Source organism: Myotis davidii, unplaced genomic scaffold, assembly GCF_000327345.1.
Source record: "Myotis davidii unplaced genomic scaffold, ASM32734v1 scaffold68, whole genome shotgun sequence".
Lineage (NCBI taxonomy): Eukaryota > Metazoa > Chordata > Mammalia > Chiroptera > Vespertilionidae > Myotis > Myotis davidii.
In genome coordinates, this window is record NW_006300376.1 from 803,568 (window position 1) to 823,266 (window position 19,699).

Genomic DNA, 19,699 nt, shown 5'->3' on the forward strand with positions numbered 1-19,699 from the left:
TAAGAAACTCCAAGGAGGCTAGTCGCTAGGGAGAGAAAGCTGGGTGTTGCTACGTGATGTCATTACCTGGTGCCCATAGCCACCGATTCTGGGTTGGGCTGGGCTTTGGGCCACATTTTGTGCCATGGGGTCTTGGCAACGTTGGCTGTGATTTGGGGGGTGTCACTCCGGGGTGGTGGCAGGGCCTGTGTCCCACTTGGGGGAAGCCAAGTGTTGGTTTGTGGGCGACAGTTCCGCAGTGCCTGTAAATGGCCACTGCGCATCACGGCAGCTCCTGCGTTGAGTGTCTGCCCCCTGGTGGTCAGTGTGTGTCATAGCTACTGGTCGGATGGACACTTAGTATATTAGCCTTTTATATATAGATAGATAGATAGATAGATAGATAGATACTCTGAAGTTTTATTAGCTATTTGTGACTAGTGAATACAGTAGACAGGTGGATGGGGTGTCACATCATCCATGAAGCTCATTCCCCATGGAGACACTAAGGTAACAACAATATAAGGATCAAACTCTGGAAACAAGTTGGGAAACTACAACACCCAGGTGAACACAAAGCCAGGAGGAAGCTGCACTGAAAAGTTTGTCGCATTTTGCTCAGCCTAGCCCCTCCCCCTCCCCAGCAGTGTGACACAATTGAGAGGAAACTTCCAATTCCTGCCTCTTCCCTGAGGACAGAAAGCACTTGTGTCTAACATTCTGGCTGTTGTGAAGGTTGCCTGAGGGACCTGGCGAGTTAGTGGAAGTGGTGGTATGTATGATTTGGATGCTGGTTGACAGCCACTGAAAACAGAAGAGAGCACAGGTGCGTTAGAAGAACAGGGTGTCTGCAGTTCTTTAAGCAGAGGGTGCAAAAGAGTACAGACAGGAATACAATAAAAATTGAAACAGTTCCTGAGAAGAAACCAGGGCAAGTCTCTTAGGGAAATTAAGACAGCTAAAAGCTGATGTATATCCTAGAATGAAAGGACACACACAAACTCAGAGAAGATACATCTCCAGAAAAAGTTTGGGAGGTCTCAGAGCCTCCAGCCAGGCTTATAGGCACCTCTTCAAGCCTTTACACCTTTGTCAATTATTCCAATGCGCAAATCTCAACAAAGTTCACAAGGCATATAAACAGATGAATATGGCTCCAATCTAAGAAACAAAAATCTAGGAACCAACTATAAAGAAATGCAGAATATAAACTAAATGCAGATGCCTGAGTTACCACTTTTAGTTTTTGTATAGAATTTTAAAAGCAAAGGCAAAAAATAACTATAAATCTATGTTGTTAGGTACAAAATAAAGTATAATTTGTGGCATCAATAACAAAGTGGGGGTAGGCAGAGATAAAGGAGTGGAGTTTTTGTACGCAATTCAAGTTGTCATGACTTAGATTTTTTTTATATAATCCGCATGGTAACCAAAGAAAATATCTCTAGATTTTACACAAAAGGAAATGAGGAGAAAATCAAAGCATGTCACTTCAAAAAAAAATAATGAAACACAAAGGAGAAGGGAGTAAGAGAGGAAATGGTCGAACTACAAAACATACAGAAAACAATGAACAAAATGACAACAGTATTTCCCTATCAGTAGTTACATTAAATATAAATAAGTGCATTGAAGTCCACAATCAAAAGATATAGACGGGCTGAATGGATAGAATTTTTTTTTTTTTAAATATGGAACGCTTCACGAATTTGCATGTCATCCTTGCGCAGGGGTGATGCTAATCTCTGTATCATTCCAATTTTAGTACATGTGCTGCCAAAGCCAGCACTGGATAGAATTTTTAAAAAGGATCCAACTACTAGTATGTATTGTCTAAAAAAGACTAACTTTAGATCTAAGGACACACAGGCTAAAAGTAAAAGGATAGAAAAAGCTATTAATATGCAAATGGTAGCTAAAATATAGCAGTGGCAGCTATGCTAATATCAGACAAAAGGGCCAATTCACCATGAAGATATGACAATTTTAAAAGAAGATTCCAGTCTTTTATTTATTTATTTAATTGATTTCAGAAAGGAAGGGAGAGAGACAGAGAGAGAGAAACATGAATGATGAGAGAAAATCACTGATTGACTGCCATGCACCCCACTGGGGACAGAGCCCACAACCTAGGCATGTGTCCTTGATCGGAATTGAATCCAGGATGCCTCAATCTGCAGGCTGATGCTCTATGCACTGTGCCAAGCTAACTAGGGTGAAGATATGACAATTTTAAAGATATATGTACAAAATACCAAAGCTAAATATATAAAGCAAACAACGTAACTGAAGAGCGAAATAGATAGTAATGGATAGTAGATTTAATACCCCACTTCCAATAATGTGTAAAACAAGCAGAAATAAGGAAACAGAATTTGAACACTATTGACTAGTTTAACTGATCAGACATACAGACACTTCATCCAACAATAACAGAATATACATTCTTCTCAAGTGCACATGGAACATTCTCCAGGACTGACCACATATTAGGCAATAAAACAAGTTTTAACAAATTTTAGAAGATTAAAATCGCCCTAGCTGGTTTGTCTCAGTGGGTAGAGCATCAGCCCACAGACTGAAGAGTCCCAGGTTCAATTCCGGTCAAGAGCATGTACCTCGGTTGTAGGCTTGATCCTCAGCCCTGGTCAGGGTGCATGCAGGAGGCAACCAATAGAGGTGTCTCACATCCATGTTTCTCTGTCTCTCCCCGTCCCTTCCACTCTCTCTAAAAATCATTGGAAAATTAATCCTTGGTTGAGGATTAAGAACAAAAAAAGATTGAAATCAAATAATGTTTTTCAATCATAATGCAATGAAACTAGAAATCAATAGCGGGAAGAAAACCGACAATTTACAAGTATGTAGTAATTAAACAACACATTCTTAATCAACTAATGAGCCAAAGAAGAAATCGCAAGGGAATTGAATTGGACAAATTAAAATGAAGACACAACATACTAATATTTATGGGATGTAGTAAAAGCAGTGATAGGAATGAAGGTATAAATTCTTACCTTAAAAAAAAGGAAAAATATCTCAAATCAACAACTTCACTCTTCAAAGAACTAGAGAAAGAAGAACATTCTAAACCCAAAGCAAACAGAAGGAAGGAAATAATAAACATTAGAGCAGAGATAGACAGACAACAGAAAAACAACAGAAAAAAAATTGTTTGAACAGATTAACAAAATTGACACACCCTTAACTAGATTAAGACGAAGAAAAAAATGACTTCCAGTCAAGGTGGCAGATTGGTAAAACTGTGCTCACCTTCTCCCACAACCACATCAGAATTACAACTAAATTATAGAACAACCATCATTGAGAGCCACTTGAAGACTAACTGAACAGAATTCCTATAAATAAGGATATAAAGCAGCAGCCATATTGAGTAGGAGGGGCAAAGGAGTGGAATAGGCAGGTCCTGCACCCATAGTGTGGCAATTGAGATTCAATTAAGATTCAGGAGAGAGATCTCCGCTGCAGAGGTCCTGCCTGAGAATCAAAGGGCCCCAGTCCCATACCAGGCTTCCCAATCTGAGGCATCAGTACCAGGAAAAGGAGTCCCCATAACATCTGGCTGTGGAAACTAGGGGAGATTGCATCAGAGAAGGATTGTGGGCTACACAGAGTTTTACCTACTTTGACATCTTGATTGGAAAAAGATAAAGTCCAGGAAATGCATAGAGTCATCTCAAACAAGATGAAACCAAAGAAGTCTACACCAAGAAACTGTATGTGTATTTAAACTGCCAAAGGTTAAAGGCAAAAAGGGAATCCTAAAAGCAGCAAAAGAAAAGCAATTAGATACCTACCAGGGAGCTCCCATAAGACTGTCAGCTGATTTCTCAACAGAAACTTTACAAACCAGAAGGGATTGGCATAAAATATTCAGTGATGAAAAGCAAGGGCCTACTCTACCCACCAAGGCTATCATTTAGAAATGAAGGAGAGAAAATTGTGTCCCAGACAAGAAAAAAACAAAGAATTCATCACCACTAAGCCAGTACTACAGAAATGTTGAAGGGACTTCTTTACAAAGAAAAGATTTTAAAATATAGAAAAAAAAAAGAGAAAAAAATTTCACTGACAAAGGCAAACAAATAAAAGCGTGGATCAATCAACTAACTATAAAGCTACTACAAATGTTAAAAGGCAAAAATAACAAGATCATGTGTAATTATAAAAATAAATTAAGGAATACACACAAAAAAGAAGTAAAAAATAATGACCAAAACAAACATGGAGTAAAAATTGTACTGATTTTAGAATGTGTTCAAACTTAAGCAACCATCAATGAAAACAGATTGCTATTGGTATGTATGAAGCCCATGAAAACCACAAACCAAAAATCTACAAGAAATACACAAAAAATAAAAGTAATCCAAGCACCACTATAGATAGACATCAACTTATAGGTGAATAGAGCAGGAGAATAAGAAAGGTAAGGAGAAGAACTACAAAAAATAATTAGAAAACAATAAAATGGCAATAATTGCTTTAAATATAAATGGTTCAAATGTTTCTATCAAAAGACATAGGGGTGGCTAAATGGATAAAAAGGCTCATACATATGCTGCCTACAAGAGACCTACTTCAGATAGAAGGACACACAGACTGAAAGTAAAGAATGGGAAAAGATATTGCAATGAAAATGGGAGGAGGGAAGGAGCTGAGGTAGCAATACTTTATCAGACAAAATAGACTTTAAAAAAAAAGACTGTAACAAAAGACAAAGAAGGGTATTTCATACTCATAAAGGAGTCAATCCAATAACTATAACTCTTGCAAACATCTATGGATTCAATGTAGGAACACTTAAATTCATGAAGCAAATACAGAGTGGGGCAAAAGTAGGTTTACACTTGTTCATATGGAAAATAATACAATAATAAATAATACAAAAATAAACTGTTTTGCATACTCATAACTGCAAACCAACTTTTGCCCACCCTGTGCTGATGAGAGTACGACAGTAATAGTAGGGAACTTTAACACTCTATTGACATCAATGGATAAGTCAGACAGACAGAAAATCAACAAGGAAATAGTGACCTTAAGTGACACCTTAGACCAGATGGAGTTAATCTTTTTAGAGGATTTCACCCACAAGCAGAATATACATTCTTTTGAAGTGCACATGGAACATATTTTCAGGATAGACTACATTTTAGACCAAACAAGTCTCAATAAATTTAAGAAAACTGTAATCATATCAAGCAACTTCTCTCATCACAATGATATGAAATTAGAAATAATTTCCCTGATAGTGATGTTGAACATATTTTCATGTCTATTGAGGATTTTTGCATCTATGTTCATGAAGGATATTGACCTATAATTTTCACAAATCAATTAATGTGATACAGCACATAAATAATATGAAGGATAAAAGCCATGTGATCATATCAATAGATGTAGAAAAAGCATTTGACAAAATCCCATATCCAGTTATGATAAGCACTCTCAGCAAATTGGGGGATAGAGTGGATATATCTCAACATAATAAAGGCCATACATGACAAATCCATAGCTAACATCATAAATGTTTCTATCCCTCTAAAGTTAATAAAAACATATTTTAAAATAATAATCTATATATAAAAGCCTAAGCAATCAGCCAACCAGCCGGTAGCTATGATGCACAATAACCACCAGGGGGCAGATGCTCAACACAAGAGCTGCTCAGTGATAGCAACTTTGCAGGGTGCCCTCTCGCACTCCAGGATCCCTCAGGGAATGTCAGACTACTGGTTTCAGCCTGATCCCCACAGGCCAGGCCAAGGGACACCACCTGCCGGAGGGACCCCGCTCACTCCGCAGATGCCCTTCGAGCCCTGGTGTCACCCCAGGTGCGGCCGGCTGAGGAGAGATGGTGGGATGTTGGCTCCAGGGTGTGTCCGGCCCATCTCACCCAGTCCCACCCCACCAACCACCTTCTAATTAATTTCCTTTCAATGTGCATGAATCTGTGCATCGTGCCTCTAGTAATAATATAAATTAAAATGCAAAGAATAACTGAATAGACATTTTCCCCCCAAAGAGGACAAATGGCCAATAGGCATATGAAAACATGTTCTACATCAATAATCAGGGAAATGCAAATTAAAACCACAATGAGATATCACCTCACAACAGTCAGAATGGCTATCATCAATAAATCAACAAGTGTTGGCAAGGACATTGAAAACAGAGAGCCCTCATGCAACTGTTGGTGGGATTGTAAATTGGTGCAGCCACTATGGAAAACAGTATAGACTATCCTCAAAAAAATTAAAAATATAACTATCATTATGACTCAGTAATTCCACTTCCGGGCATTTATCTGAAGAAATCTAAAACACTAATTCAAAAAGATATATGCACCCCTATGTTCATTGCAGCATTATTTATAATAACCAAGCTATATGGAAGCATCCTAAGTGCCCATGGATAAAGAAGATGTGGTACATATATGATGGGATATCACTCAGCCATAAAAAAGAATGAAATCTTAACATTTGCAAAAATAGACCTAGAGGGTATTATGGTAAGTGAAATAAGTTAGACAAAGACAAATACCATATGATTTCACTTATATGTGAAATCTAAAAATAACAAAATAAATGAACAAACAAAACAGAAACAAACTCATATCCTAGAGAATACAGAGAACTAATTGGTAGTTGTCAGCTGAGACGGGTGTTGGGGAATGGGTGAAAAGTTAAAAGGGAAGCACAAATTGCCAGTTATTAAAATAGTCACAGGAATGAAAAGTACATTACAGGGGATATAGTCACTAATCCTATGTAAGAAAAGGCTGGTATGCAAATTGTCCCCTCATCTGTGAGTTCCACTGGAGGTTTGACCAGAGGATGGGGCCGGCCTGCCAACCACCTGCGGCCCCACCCCTACCTGTCCTGGCCCTATTGCCCAATCAGGGCAGGCCAGCCAAACCCCACCCATGCACGAATTTGTGCACTGGGCCTCTAGTTTTGTAATAACTATGTATGCTGTCAGATGGGTACTAGACTTACCAGGGTGATCACTTTGTAAGGTATATAAATATCTAATCACTATGTTGTAAACCTGAAACTAATATTATATGTCAACTGAATTTGAAAAATAAATTTTAAAAATAAATATTGTTTATAAAAATATAAAATAAAAAAATCCCCCCAAATAAAAAGAAGACTGAAATAAGTAAAATCAGAAATGAAGAAGGGGACATTTAACCAATGTAACAAGAAAACAAAGGATTTATAAGAGACTCTTATAAATAATTGTATACCAACAAATTGGATAACGGAGACACTCAAGATTGCATCCATAATTTAAAACCTCCTGACAAAGCCCAGGCTGAGACGGTTTTGCTGGAGAATTCTACCAAACATTTAAAGGAGAATTAACACCAATCCTCACACTCTTCCCAAAAAGCAAAGAGAGAACACCACTATGAGAAATGAAAACTACAGACCAATGTCCCTGATGAATATTGATGCAAAAATCTAACAAAATACCAGCAAAGAAAATTTAATAGCACATTAAAAGGATTATGCGGGATATTCCTGGAGTGTAAAGATGTTTCAAAGTACAAATATTGGTCAATGTAATACACCACATTAAAGAATGAAGCGGGGGGAAACATGATGATCTCAATTGATACGTAAATAGCATTTGATGCAATTAAACACCCTTTCATGATTAAACACACACTCAGCAAATCAGGAGTAGATGAAAGCTACCTCAATGTAATACAGACTATACATGAAAAGCTGACAGCTAATATCGTACTTGATGAAAGACTGAAAGCTTTTCCTCTAAAGAAACAAGACAAGGATGCCTACTCTCATCACTCCTATACAGCATAGCACGGAATCCCAGCCAGAGCAATTAGGCAAGAAAAAGAAAAGGCATCCAAAGCGGAAAGGAAAAGTGAAATTATCTCTGTTTACAGATGACATGATCTTATACGTAGAAAACCCTAAAGATTCTATACACAAAAAAACCTGTTAGAACTAATAAATCCAATCAAATTTAATAATATAAAAGCATCATGCAAATATAAGTTGCATTTCTATACACTAAAAATGAACAATCTGAAAAGGAAATAGAGAAAACAATTCCATTTACAATAGCATCAAAAATAATGAATACTTAGGAATAAAGTTAACCAAGGAGTTGAAAAAGTTGTACCTTAAAAACTGAAACACTGCTATAAGAAATTAAAGAAGACACAAATAAATGGAAAGACATCCTGTTATTCATGGATTGAAAGACTTTATATTGTTAAGATGTCAATACTGCCTAAAACAACATATAGATTCAATGCAATCTCTAAAAAGTGCCTCTTTTTTTTGCAGAAATAGAAAAATCCATCTTAAAATTCATATGAAGTCTCAAAGAACCCAGTCAAAACAATATTGAAAAAGAACAAGGTTGGAGATTGCACATGTCCTATTTCAAAACATATTACACAAAGCTACAGTCATCAAAACAATGTGGTACCATCATAAAGACTGACATATAGACCAAAGGAATGGAACAGAGAGCCCAGAAATAAACCCTCATTATGTGATCATCTAGTCTTTGACATGAATTGAGGAAAGGACAGCCTCTTCAACAAATTGTGCTGGGAAAACTGGACATTCACGTGCAAAAGAATGAAGCTAGACCTTTACCTTACACCAGATACAAGACTTAATTAAAATGGATTAAAGACCTCAATATAAGAACTAAAACTATATAATTTCTAGAAGAAAATGTAAGGGGAAAAGCTTTAGAACATTGGATTTGGCAGTGATTTCTCAGATATAACACAACACCAAAGCAAAGACAAAAGAAAAAAATTGACAAATGAAACTACATCAAACTTAAAAACTTCTGTGCATCAAAGGGCACAATCAACAAAGTGGAAAGGCAACACATGTAATGGGAGAAAATATTTGCAAATCATATATTTGGTACGGAGTTAATATCCAGGATTTATAAAGAACACCTTCAACTCAACAACAACAAAACAAACCTGATTATAAAATGGGCAGGGGGTTTGCATAACATTTTTCCAAAGATGATATACAAATGGTCAACAAACATATGAAAAGATACTCAGCATCAGTAATTAATAGAGAAATGCAAGTCAAAACCACAATGGTATTACTTTATACCCATTAGGATGGCTAAAAACAAAACAGAAAATAAGTGTTGGAAACATGGAACAGACTGACGAATCTCAGAGGGAAGGCAGGAGCGGGTTCAGGAAGATTAACCAAAGAACTTATATGCATCTATGCATTACCTATGGACACAGACAGTAGGCTGGTGAAGGCCTAGGATGGGGTGAGAACTGGGTGGAGTGGGGCAATGGGGGCAAGAAAAGGAGGACATCTGTAATTCTCTCAAAAATAAAGATTTAAAAAACAAACGAAAGAGTAGATGGCCCAAAGTGGCCTTCCCTAATTTTTCTGCTTACTTCTCTTAATATGAGAACCACAAAAATATTGGTGTCTAATTAGAAAGTTATTATTAGATTAGAGGTCCAGTGCATGACATTTGTACACTGCGGGGGGGGGGGTGGTCCCTCAGTCCGGCCTGTGCCCTCTTGCAGTCTGGGAGCCCTCTCGAGATGTCCAACTGCCGTGGAGACAGGAGAGGCTCCCACCACTGCTGCTGAGCTCGCCAGCCGTGAGCCCAGCTTCTCGCTGAGCAGCGCTCCCTGTGGGAGCGCACTGACCACCAGGGGGCAGCTCCTGCATTTAGTGTCTTCCCCCTGGTGGTCAGTGCATGTCATAGCAACCGGTCATTCTGTAATTCGGTCGATTTGCATATTAGCCTTTTATTATATAGGATGACATAAGAATTCATATAGAGGCTTATGTAGTAATGTATTCCTAACAGTGTTGACCACCATTCTTTCTATGTAAAAAAATGGAATAGTCTTCATCATAAGGTTCATTTACCTACTGGGTGACAGGCACTTAAATTCCAGAATTGTGAAATCTGAATTTTAAGACTAGAACTAAATTATTGACTAGAGAATAGAAGAAAAAGTCATTTACTTATAAAAACCATGCATATATTTTTTTTATCTTACATTTCTCATAGGAGAAAGTACATGTACATTCATTTTCCCATAATACCTAACAAGAAGAAATGCTTATTTCTTTTAAAATAGTTCAACTACTCACTAACATCAGTACCTGAAAATTTTTCAATATTTGTTAATATTGAAAAAAAATGTTCATGTTTGTTACCACTTCTTAAGAATGAAGGCGACCTGACTTCCTGTTTCCGGTGTTAATTTGCATCATGTTAGAAAGAAGGAATAGGCAGGGGTTCCAGGAAGGTGTGATGAGACTGAATTCGGTTTAGAAGCTGCTGTGCCACAGGCTTGAATTCTGTTTCCCAATGGAGTTTGTGATAGTTTTTTAGGTCGTGGTCAAAACTGCCATCCAGTGCTAGATCTTCATCTGTATCGGAAAAGTTAAAATTACAGCAATTATTTGAAAATATAATCCTATTTAATAAAGATTAATTTTTGATGGCAACTCATCCTGGGCCATCCCTAATTCCAACATGACACAGCTAGGATTTGTGGGTTAAAGGGCTTTTCTTTCCTGATTTTGTTTAGACAGGCTTTTTCTTAGAGAAGTTCTTTACTCTCTGTTCTTTTTTTAAAAATATATTTTATTGTTTTTTTACAGAGATGAAGGGAGAGAGATAGTTAGAAACATCGATAAGAAGGAAACATCGATCAGCTGCCTCCTGCACACCTCCTACTGGGGGTGTGCCCGCAACCAAGGTAACATGCCTTTGACCGGAATCGAACCTGGGACCCCTCAGTCTGCAGGCCAACGCTCTATCCACTGAGCCAAACTGGTTACTACTCTCTGTTCTTTACACATATTTTACAATAAGTATATTTTAGTCTCTTAATAAAAAAGGACAATAATCTTCTCAAACAATTCTAAATTGCATTGAGCTTTTATTTCAACTAATCTCCTATGTGTATAAATAACTCCCCATCTAAAAGTCAGGTCACAATTGCTCAGAACAAAGTATTAATAGGCCACTTCCTTACCTGTGCATTAAAAAAGTTAATTACTTCAGTGGTTGGCAGGTATAAAAGGAGTCAGGAAATCTTTTGGGAAAGCAGCACAGTTGCATTTGACACTTAAAATTTTACTAAAAATCAATTTGCTGTCTTCAAAGCAGCCTGGACATACTTCCTTAAAGAGACAACCACCCGGCCCTGTGTTCTGACCCATAACAGTGAAAAGTGGGAGAACCTGAGTATCCCAACGAGTATGAGAATCCCAAGTGAGTCCATGGATAATGCAGAAAAGCACTTGTAAAAAAAAATGCAAAATTACAATTTTAATTAGCTTCTTAATCCAAAGACATCCTGAATTCTGTAAACATCTCGAGTATATCTATCCGAGTAGGGAGATAAATGGCCACTAAGGCTTGCGGCTGGCCCGCCGCCGCGTTTTCGCTTGTTCACGGGGCCTCACACCCCAGGGGGAGCACTGTAGGAAGAGGCCCCGGCCTGCCGGTCAGAAGGCGGGCTCTGCCGCCTGCCAGGTCTGTGGCTGAGGTGGCCTTCTTCAATGGTAACCACTAAGTCCTAAAATGACAACAAATATGGCCACTTACATAATTTGGAAACTTTCCTCATGGGGCTAATTAAAATCCCTTTACAGACTGCTTCATTACTGTGTACACAGGTTGTCTGCACTGAATATTTCTGTACACTCTGTGCACTTGGGCGCTATGGGTGTCCCACCCAGCGTAAGGTAAGGGAGCCTGGATTCCAGCGTGTGCATTCCCCTCCTCTCTCCTCCTCACCTCTCCACCCAGTGGGCATCTCGGAGAAAAGTGCTGGGCAGATACTTCAGCAAGGCGCCCCGGGAGCAGACCTGGATGCCCTCACCCACAAAGGAGCCAGGCCTCGGGAGGAGGGCGCTGACAGTGTGTGACGCCTTCACCGGCCCTCCCCATCGGGCTCCTTATGCACCAGCGGGGTCTGTGAGACTCCGTGGTTTCAGAGTTCTAGGTCTTTCTCTTGATTTTCTAAGCCCTAAACTTGCATTTAGAAATGAATTCTCTTGCCCTTGCCAGTTTTGCTCAGTGGATAGAGCATTGGCCTGCATACTAAAAGGTCCCGGGTTCAATTCTGGTCAAGGGCACATGCCGGGGTTGCGGCCTCGATCTTCAGTAGGGGGCGTGCAGGAGGCAGCCAGTCAACGATTCTCTCTCATCATTGATGTTTCCATATCTTTCTCCCTCTCCCTTCCTCTCTGAAATCAATAAAACTATATTTTTTAAAAAATAAATTCTCTTTCCTAAGACACTTAGGGCTGAGGGCTACCCATGCCCCTCACAGTCCCTTCCTCTGCCCAGGCCTTGTTTAGAGTTGGTGGTTTTAGCAAACCTCTATTTTGATGCTTTAGAAAAAATATCTAGCCCGGCTGGCATGGCTCAGTGATTGAGTGTTGACCTATGTACCAGGAGGTCACAGTTCAATTCCCGGTCAGGGCACACACGCCTGGGTTGCAGGCTCGGTCCCTAGTGTGGGGTGTGCAGAAGGCAGCCGATGAATGATTCTCTCTCATCATAGATATTTCTCTTTCTCTTTCCTTCTCCCTTCCTCTCTAAAATCAATAAAAAAATTTATTTTTAAAAATATCTAATATCAAGACTATGTTACTTTTCTTGGGGCTCAGCCTATTATTAATCTATACTTGGACCCTATTAACTCTAAACTGAGTTAGACAAGATAATAAAAGTGGCCAAATAGCTACAGGTAAGAGAAAAGCAAGCTGAAATTTCAAAGTAAACACAGCAAATGCAATACATTTTTTCAATGCCATATTACACGAGGTATAAAAATGTGTAACTTTTGTAGTACAAAGAGTGGCAGAGACGAATGCAAGAAAAATTTAGATTTTATCATCTTTAAGCTTTTTTTTTTTACCAGGACTTAAGAAATACATATTACATTATAACTGTACACAAATTTCTCTACAAGTAAACAAATGTCTTATAATCGAATACTTATCCTTATGCGTGTTATCTAGCCTGATATTTTCTTCTTTGCTACTTCATTTGTTCAAGATGCCGGTCACAGGGTGAAAAGCACGGATTTAGAAAAGCAATCCCCCTCAGCGCTCTGTGTGCCCAGCACACTTCCAAATAAGAGTGTTTCGGGCAGCGTATTAGAGAGGATCAACACATTGGTCAGGGGTCCCTGGAACAGTCTCCGTAACTGACGTCTCACAGCATCATTAGGAGCTCTCAGCTTGCTGCTCAGCACCAGGTAGCTCCTTACAGGCCCTGCTATTGCCCTATTTTCTTATAAGGCCCAGTCCCCGCATGTTCGGGAGCACCTGCTGCTGGCCCTTTGGCTGGACCAGGGGACTCTCTGACTTGCATGCTGGGCCCCACTCCACCCCTTGCCGTGCACCCTAGATGCTAAGTTCCATGTACCTCATCATGACCATAAAAGCCCAGCGCGTTTTACACTCACAGTGACGGCCTGCACACTCTGGCCGCCGGTTGCCCTCTCCGCTGAGAGAAGCCCCTGGTGGAGGAGTGTGCTAGGGCCCAGCACTTAAATCTTGAAGGTAAACACGCTGCTAGTGAGTTTACAAGAAGTGATGGTAATACCTCTGGAGGTTTTAGACAACATTCTTTTTAAACACTTTCCAAAAAGACTGCCAACATCCTGGCATCCCAGCCATGTAGTGGACCATTACTTCATCCATTTTTTTCCCCCCAGTACCCATCAAGAAAAAGTTGGGTAACTGATATTGATTTATGAATTGCCTTGCCATTATTTCTAAAAACAGTGCTCACACTTCAACAAGACTCTGTTATTTAACAGCTCATCCTGTTTTCAAAATGGCCTGTTTTTTAGCTATCTTTGTAAGAAAATTGAAATTCAAATACACTCTAGACTTCATATACATTTGCTGCCACCCAACCGACAGGCCAGACACAGCTCCCACCCTGTCAGAAGCAAGGGGTCTGAGGTCCACACTGGGGAGAAGAAAGCCAGGCCCTCAGGGCATGACCCCGTGAGAAGCCCTGAGGCTGTGCTGGAGTCCGGCTGCCTGATGGGCTGTGTTTCCTTTTATGAGCCCTGCCACAACCCCTCCCACGGCAGGGTAAGGGGGCACCCTGCCCTGGAACAGCAGAAAAGCACAGGGCCAGGTGCTTACCTTCTGATGGGAAGTCCTGGCTTTGCTACACTCTGACCCTAGGCCAGTCACTGAACCCTCTCAGACCTCCCTTCCTCTCCTGTCACCGAGCTGATGACCTCAGAGAGATCGTCTGAGGTTAGAACGAACGTGCTTTTGAAAGTCGACAGCACTATTAAAACAAAGGCACTACTCACGTGAGTCCATCCACAAGCATTTACCAAGAACCTACTTGGTATGAGGCAATATCCTTTCCCTAAACTGGCCCAGCTGGAGTGGGGAAATAAGATAAAAGACACAAAACAATAGCACAGGAGAAGTCACACAGCTCAAGATTAACTGCTATATGAGTACAGATTTCCGACGATTAGACAGGGGGCTAGAAAAGCTCTCTGAGGAGGGCCTGGCAAGGCAGGTCAGGCATGTGCACCTTAAAGGTGCTGGGATTGGGGAAGCACACTTGGAGGCCGACGAGGCTCTAAGGCAGTGGTTCTCAACCTTCTGGCCCTTTAAATACAGTTCCTCCTGTTGTGACCCAACCATAAAATTAGTTTCGTTGCTACTTCATAACTGTAATGTGGCTACTGTTATGAATCATAATGTAAAATCTGATATGCAGGATGGTCTTAGGCGACCCCTGTGAAAGGGTCGTTCGACCACCAAAGGGGTCGTGACCCACAGGTTGAGAACCGCTGCTCTAAGGGGAGGCTGAGGGTGGGGTGTGGTAGGCCCGCTGTCCCCAGGCCTGCTGGGTGTGCTGCCCCTGCCGAAAAGCCTGCCATGCCCACGCCCCCTTCTAAGCATCCTTGTGCCCCATGGCCCCTCATCCCCGTTAGTTATGGCTGACTGCCCAGACTTAGGTGCCAAAGGAAGCCACAGAGAGCCTGTGGTGGAGGCAGCCCTACGGCCTGGAGAGCGACTCTCGCACCCAATCACACCTTCTCCCCAGATGGGGGACAGGGGATGCTCCCACAGCAGGGCAACCGCAGTTGCACTCGCTGAGAACAGTAAGGTAGTTGAAGCCCTGAATCAGCAGGAGCCGAGAGGGACAGAGTGAGCTGGGCCTCCCGCAGGGCAGGGCGATGGAGCCTGCCACGGAGGGCCCTGGGGACTCTGGATCCTCCTAGGGCACTCCCAGGGGCCCTCTGGCAGGCTTTGGCACCCTGCTGGGTTCCTGGCTTCCTCCTCGGTGCCCCCTTCCCTTTAACTCATTAACCAGGGCACAGGTTCTTCTCAACCCGGCCAGCCGCATAGCAGACTCACCTGTGAACCTTGTGACAAACAGGTTATGGACCTCTCCCCAGAGCTCCCGAATTAGAGTTCCTGGGGATGGGGCCAGGATAAGTGTGTTTTTCTTAAATTCCGCAGCGGATCCCACTGCTCCACCACAATGAATGAAGAACTGAGTGAAAGCAAGTTGCTCCGGGCCACAGGGCAAAAGCATAGGGTCCAGAGAGCAGACGCAAACCTCGGGGATTTAAATCACTCTCGTCTGTCCTTACCCTCAGACGCACAACATCATATTTATCTGGAAGGCAGCACACCTTCTAGTGCTAAGTTCCTGTTTAACCCCGCATCGTTACAACACTCAGGATTTACAAAGCGCCTTCACGACCACGTTTCGAGGGCTTGCCCCCTGTCAGGCTCTGTATCAGGCTCTTTCTACAGGTCAGTTCATTTCTCACCCAGCAGCTCTGCGAAGTGGACACCAATAGACCAGGTCCTCTCAGGCGAGGGAGGCTAAAACCTCTCTGTGGAAAGTGCCAACACGGGGACTTAAACTCAGAACCCTGGGTCTCTCCCCTGTGCTCTCAGATTGTGTTTGGTCCCCGTGACTCCCTGCAGCCGGGCAGCAATGATCAGGGCCCCGTTTCAGAGGTGAAAAGAGGTTCTGAGAGATTCTCTCATCAAACGACGCCACCTGAACCCCAGCTCACGAACAAACGGCACCTTTCCACAGCCCTTGCCTGTGCAAAACTGGCTGGGTGAGGGCAGGCCCTTCTCCGTTGGGGGGGCGGAAAAGGGTTATTGAAAACACTCATCTACTGCCCCCAGTCCCTGTTCCCCTGCCCAGCATGAGAACAATTCTTGTAAAAAATGGGCATTTTAAAAATGGAAGAAGCTGTCCTCTTTCCTCCAGTGCGTATCAGTGATTTCCCACCTTCAGGGTACGGGCCCCACTGTGAGGTCAAGCAGTTTCAGACGCCCTGAGCCAATGTGGACCAGTAACACAGCTGCTCACTACCGTGTATAGTGTCACTTAGCAGCATGACTCAATTCAGAGTAGCTTTTAGCCACATTTTCTCGATTACAATGATGTGTATATACCTTTAAACAATAGAAGCTTATATTTGTGCAATCTATAGGAAGAGCAGAAAGAGAGAGAAGAGAAAAGCCACAGAAGAAAGCACAACAGTGTCCAGTGAATTAAGTTTTTGTACCCCCAATTGCAAATAACATTCAGCCCCTCCCAGATATTTCTAAATTATAATCATCTCTAACAGGCTGCTGTTGCTTGTAGAAATATAACCACCCAAATGCATACCAATCTTTAACCACACAGGGCACAGGAAAACAATCTTACTTGGAGAACACTTACAGACTCACAGCGGGGAGGCTTACCTAGGAATGCTGACAGCAGGACTAGGAGCGTGTTAGCGTCTTCATCTCCAAAACACGACGAGGCGTTCGTGGTATTTTCACTGAAGTTCCACAACGTTTTGCAAACTAAGCAGGCCAGCTGCCAGTCCGTCGGACCAAAGTCTCTCAAACAACCCACTAACCTGGGGTAACGGAAGTCAAATTGCGAAGTTATTAGGTCAGGCTCTCCTTAACTTGCACATTTCTAGCACAATGATCATTATCCTTCTGCATATTTATATGTAATGTGTATCATCCAGTGATTCTTTACAATATTTTCATATCTACAAAGGTAAATGGCTCCAAAGGCACCGTAATCTACTTCTGAATTAGTGTAAGGGTCCAATGGGACCCAAGTACCCTCTTCGGCCCTAACTCAGCTCTTCCAAACGCTGAAATCCTGCTGGCCTGGAGGAAGGGCCAGAGGGGCCTACACTCCTCAGAGAGCTGTGCCCTCTGAACCTGAGAGAGGCAGGACTCTGTGCCTCCACACTTACTTTTTAACGCCGCCTCCTTCCTTTAGGATGGCATGCTTGTCTTTATCCACGGCGAGGTTCAGGAGAACGCCACAGGCAGAGAAGCACAGGTCCTGATGCCTGGCGTCCAGCAGCGCGATCATGAACTTGTGTACTGGGAGGGCAGAGAACACACGCGGACCCGTCAAGCGGGGGTGCTCAGCTGTGGCTCATTCCCCCTCATTGAAGGGGAAAGGGCAAAGGGGAATGGGCGTGGCTTGCAAAAAACAGCAAACCCTGCCAGGGGATTTAACCTTTTCTTCCTAAGGCGTTGCTGCCCATAGCCCAGCAGTGACCTGCTCCCCCCGGCTCCTCTGTCCCCAGACAATGCTGGCCTGGCCCCCAGAGCGCTCCCTCTCACAGCTGCGGCTGCAGTCAAGTCCCTGCTGGTGGAAGGGAGGGCGCCATGGACTCCAGCCATGCAGGTGACGCTCATCTTTAACATCTCATGGGCCTTTTTTTAAAAAAAAATATATTTTTATTGATTTCAGAGAGGAAGGGAGAGGGAGAGAGAGATAGAAACACCAATGATGAGATAGAATCATTGATTGAATGCCCCCTGCACGCCCCACACTGGGGATCGAGCCCACAACCCAGGCACGTGCCCTGACTGGGAATCGAACCCTGAACTCCTGGTTCATGGGTCAAGCTCAACCACTGAGCCACGCCTGCCAGGCTCACAGGCCTTTGGAATCTCCAGCAGCATTTTTCTCTAAATACACGGCCCTGGCGAGGGCTCCTGATGATATCTTCCCCCAAGTCCTCCAGGGCCACAGAAGTCTTCATCAGAATCCTGGAAACCAGGCTGTGGCCAGGCAGGACTGCCGGGGCTGGGGACATCGCAAGTGAGGACCTCTCCCTGCCTCTGGGAAGCGGTTTCCCTGACTCCTGGGAATGGGACCCATTGTCTTATTTCCAGTCCCCAGCAGGGCCTGGGTCAGGGCTGGGGAGAAGGGATAGGTGTGTTTTCTGTCTCCTCCCTTTTCCTGCTCACCTGGGAGGTGGCCACCCTGTTCTGACCTGGGCCCCACGGACGGGCCCGGGGGTGAGCTTGGCAAAGGCTGCCTCACACACGTGTGTTCCTAAGAGTCCAAAGACCGTACACCAGGGTGGAGGAGTTAGCTCTGCGGAAGTGAGATGGTGCGAGACGGCCTGTGCTGCTGTCCCTCTCTGTCTCTATTATCTAAATTTTCTGCCATAAACATGGGCAATTGGGTATTTGTGGAAGAGAAAGGGGTGCTGTGATAAACCATCAATCCTTAACTGGGAAGGCCGTGGAGGGCAGTCACACCCCAGGCCTATACCTTCTTTCCTTAAAGGTTTTAAGCGAGGCCCTGTCCACTGGTCTGCTGCATCTAGGGCCACACACCTTTGAGATGCCAGAAGTAACACCCTCAGAGGGGTAACACCCTTAAGAAAGCATATTATCTTGTGGCCCAGTTCCCGCCTGGCTTTCTCCCATCCTCACCTAATTCTCCTTACACCCCTTCCTTACTTTCAAATGCACAAGAGAACCCATAAACTCGTTATTCTCAGGAGCATTTGAGATTTTGCTCCCCAGTGCATGGTGTCAGTTTGGCTCAAATCAGTTCATAAAAATTCTCTACAGATTTGGACATTTCTTACATCAACATATTTTTAGTTATTAATCTTACATGAGCTATTTGAAACATACAAAGGATGGCTAGTATAAACTCCTGTGTAACTGCCACCCAATGTAAGAAAGGTCTGAATTTGCAAAGGAAGATGGAGATCAAATGCATTCAAAAGAGAAAGGACCACTGTACATATGAAACTTTCTTTTTCAAGGAAGTAAACATTACAAATCCAATTTTATATATCTGGACATTCCTTCCCTTCCAAAGATAATTTCTACCTGAAATGTGGAGTTTATCCGTTTCAAATACCATTGATACCTTACACCATTATTATATGAGCACATGACATAAACAATACCCAAGATTGTTTTGCATATTTTAAAACTTGCCTTAATGGCATTATTCTGTATATATCCCCCTATCACTAACATTTTTGCTCCTAGCTTAGGTGTTTGAGGTTGATCCATGTTGGTCCATGAACTGCTAGTTCATTTATTTGTTGCTGTAGGACATTTTATGGCACGAATAAACCACAATGTGCTTATCCTCTTGCCTGTTGATGGACATTTAAGTTGTTTCCATCTTTTGCTATGACAAGCAGTACTGTAATGGGCATTCTAGTACTTAAAGGAGACAGTCTCTTGAGTAACTATTCCCAAGGACAGAAATGAGCAAATTAGTATAGATGACTTCCTCTCTCTCTCTCTCTCTCTCTCTCTCTCTCTCTCTCTCTCTCTCTCCTTTCTCAGATATCAGAAGACCTCTCATGAGGGAGAGGGAGCAC

The 19,699-nt window shown here is 42.5% G+C and overlaps 1 protein-coding gene across 1 annotated transcript in view; it reads right to left on the reverse strand.

Annotated features, from left to right (window-relative positions):
• Window positions 1-10,024: 10,024 nt before the first annotated feature.
• Window positions 10,025-19,699, reverse strand: part of ARMC2 (armadillo repeat containing 2) — an 89,960-nt gene continuing 80,285 nt past the window's right edge. Inside the window, exons 15-17 of the mRNA XM_015572718.1 lie at window positions 17,300-17,480; window positions 16,785-16,945; window positions 10,025-10,430 (exon numbers count right to left, since the gene is read on the reverse strand). Of these exons, the coding sequence (XP_015428204.1) occupies window positions 10,273-10,430; window positions 16,785-16,945; window positions 17,300-17,480 (500 nt within the window). The 3' untranslated portion in view covers window positions 10,025-10,272. The remainder of the gene's footprint in view (window positions 10,431-16,784; window positions 16,946-17,299; window positions 17,481-19,699) is intronic.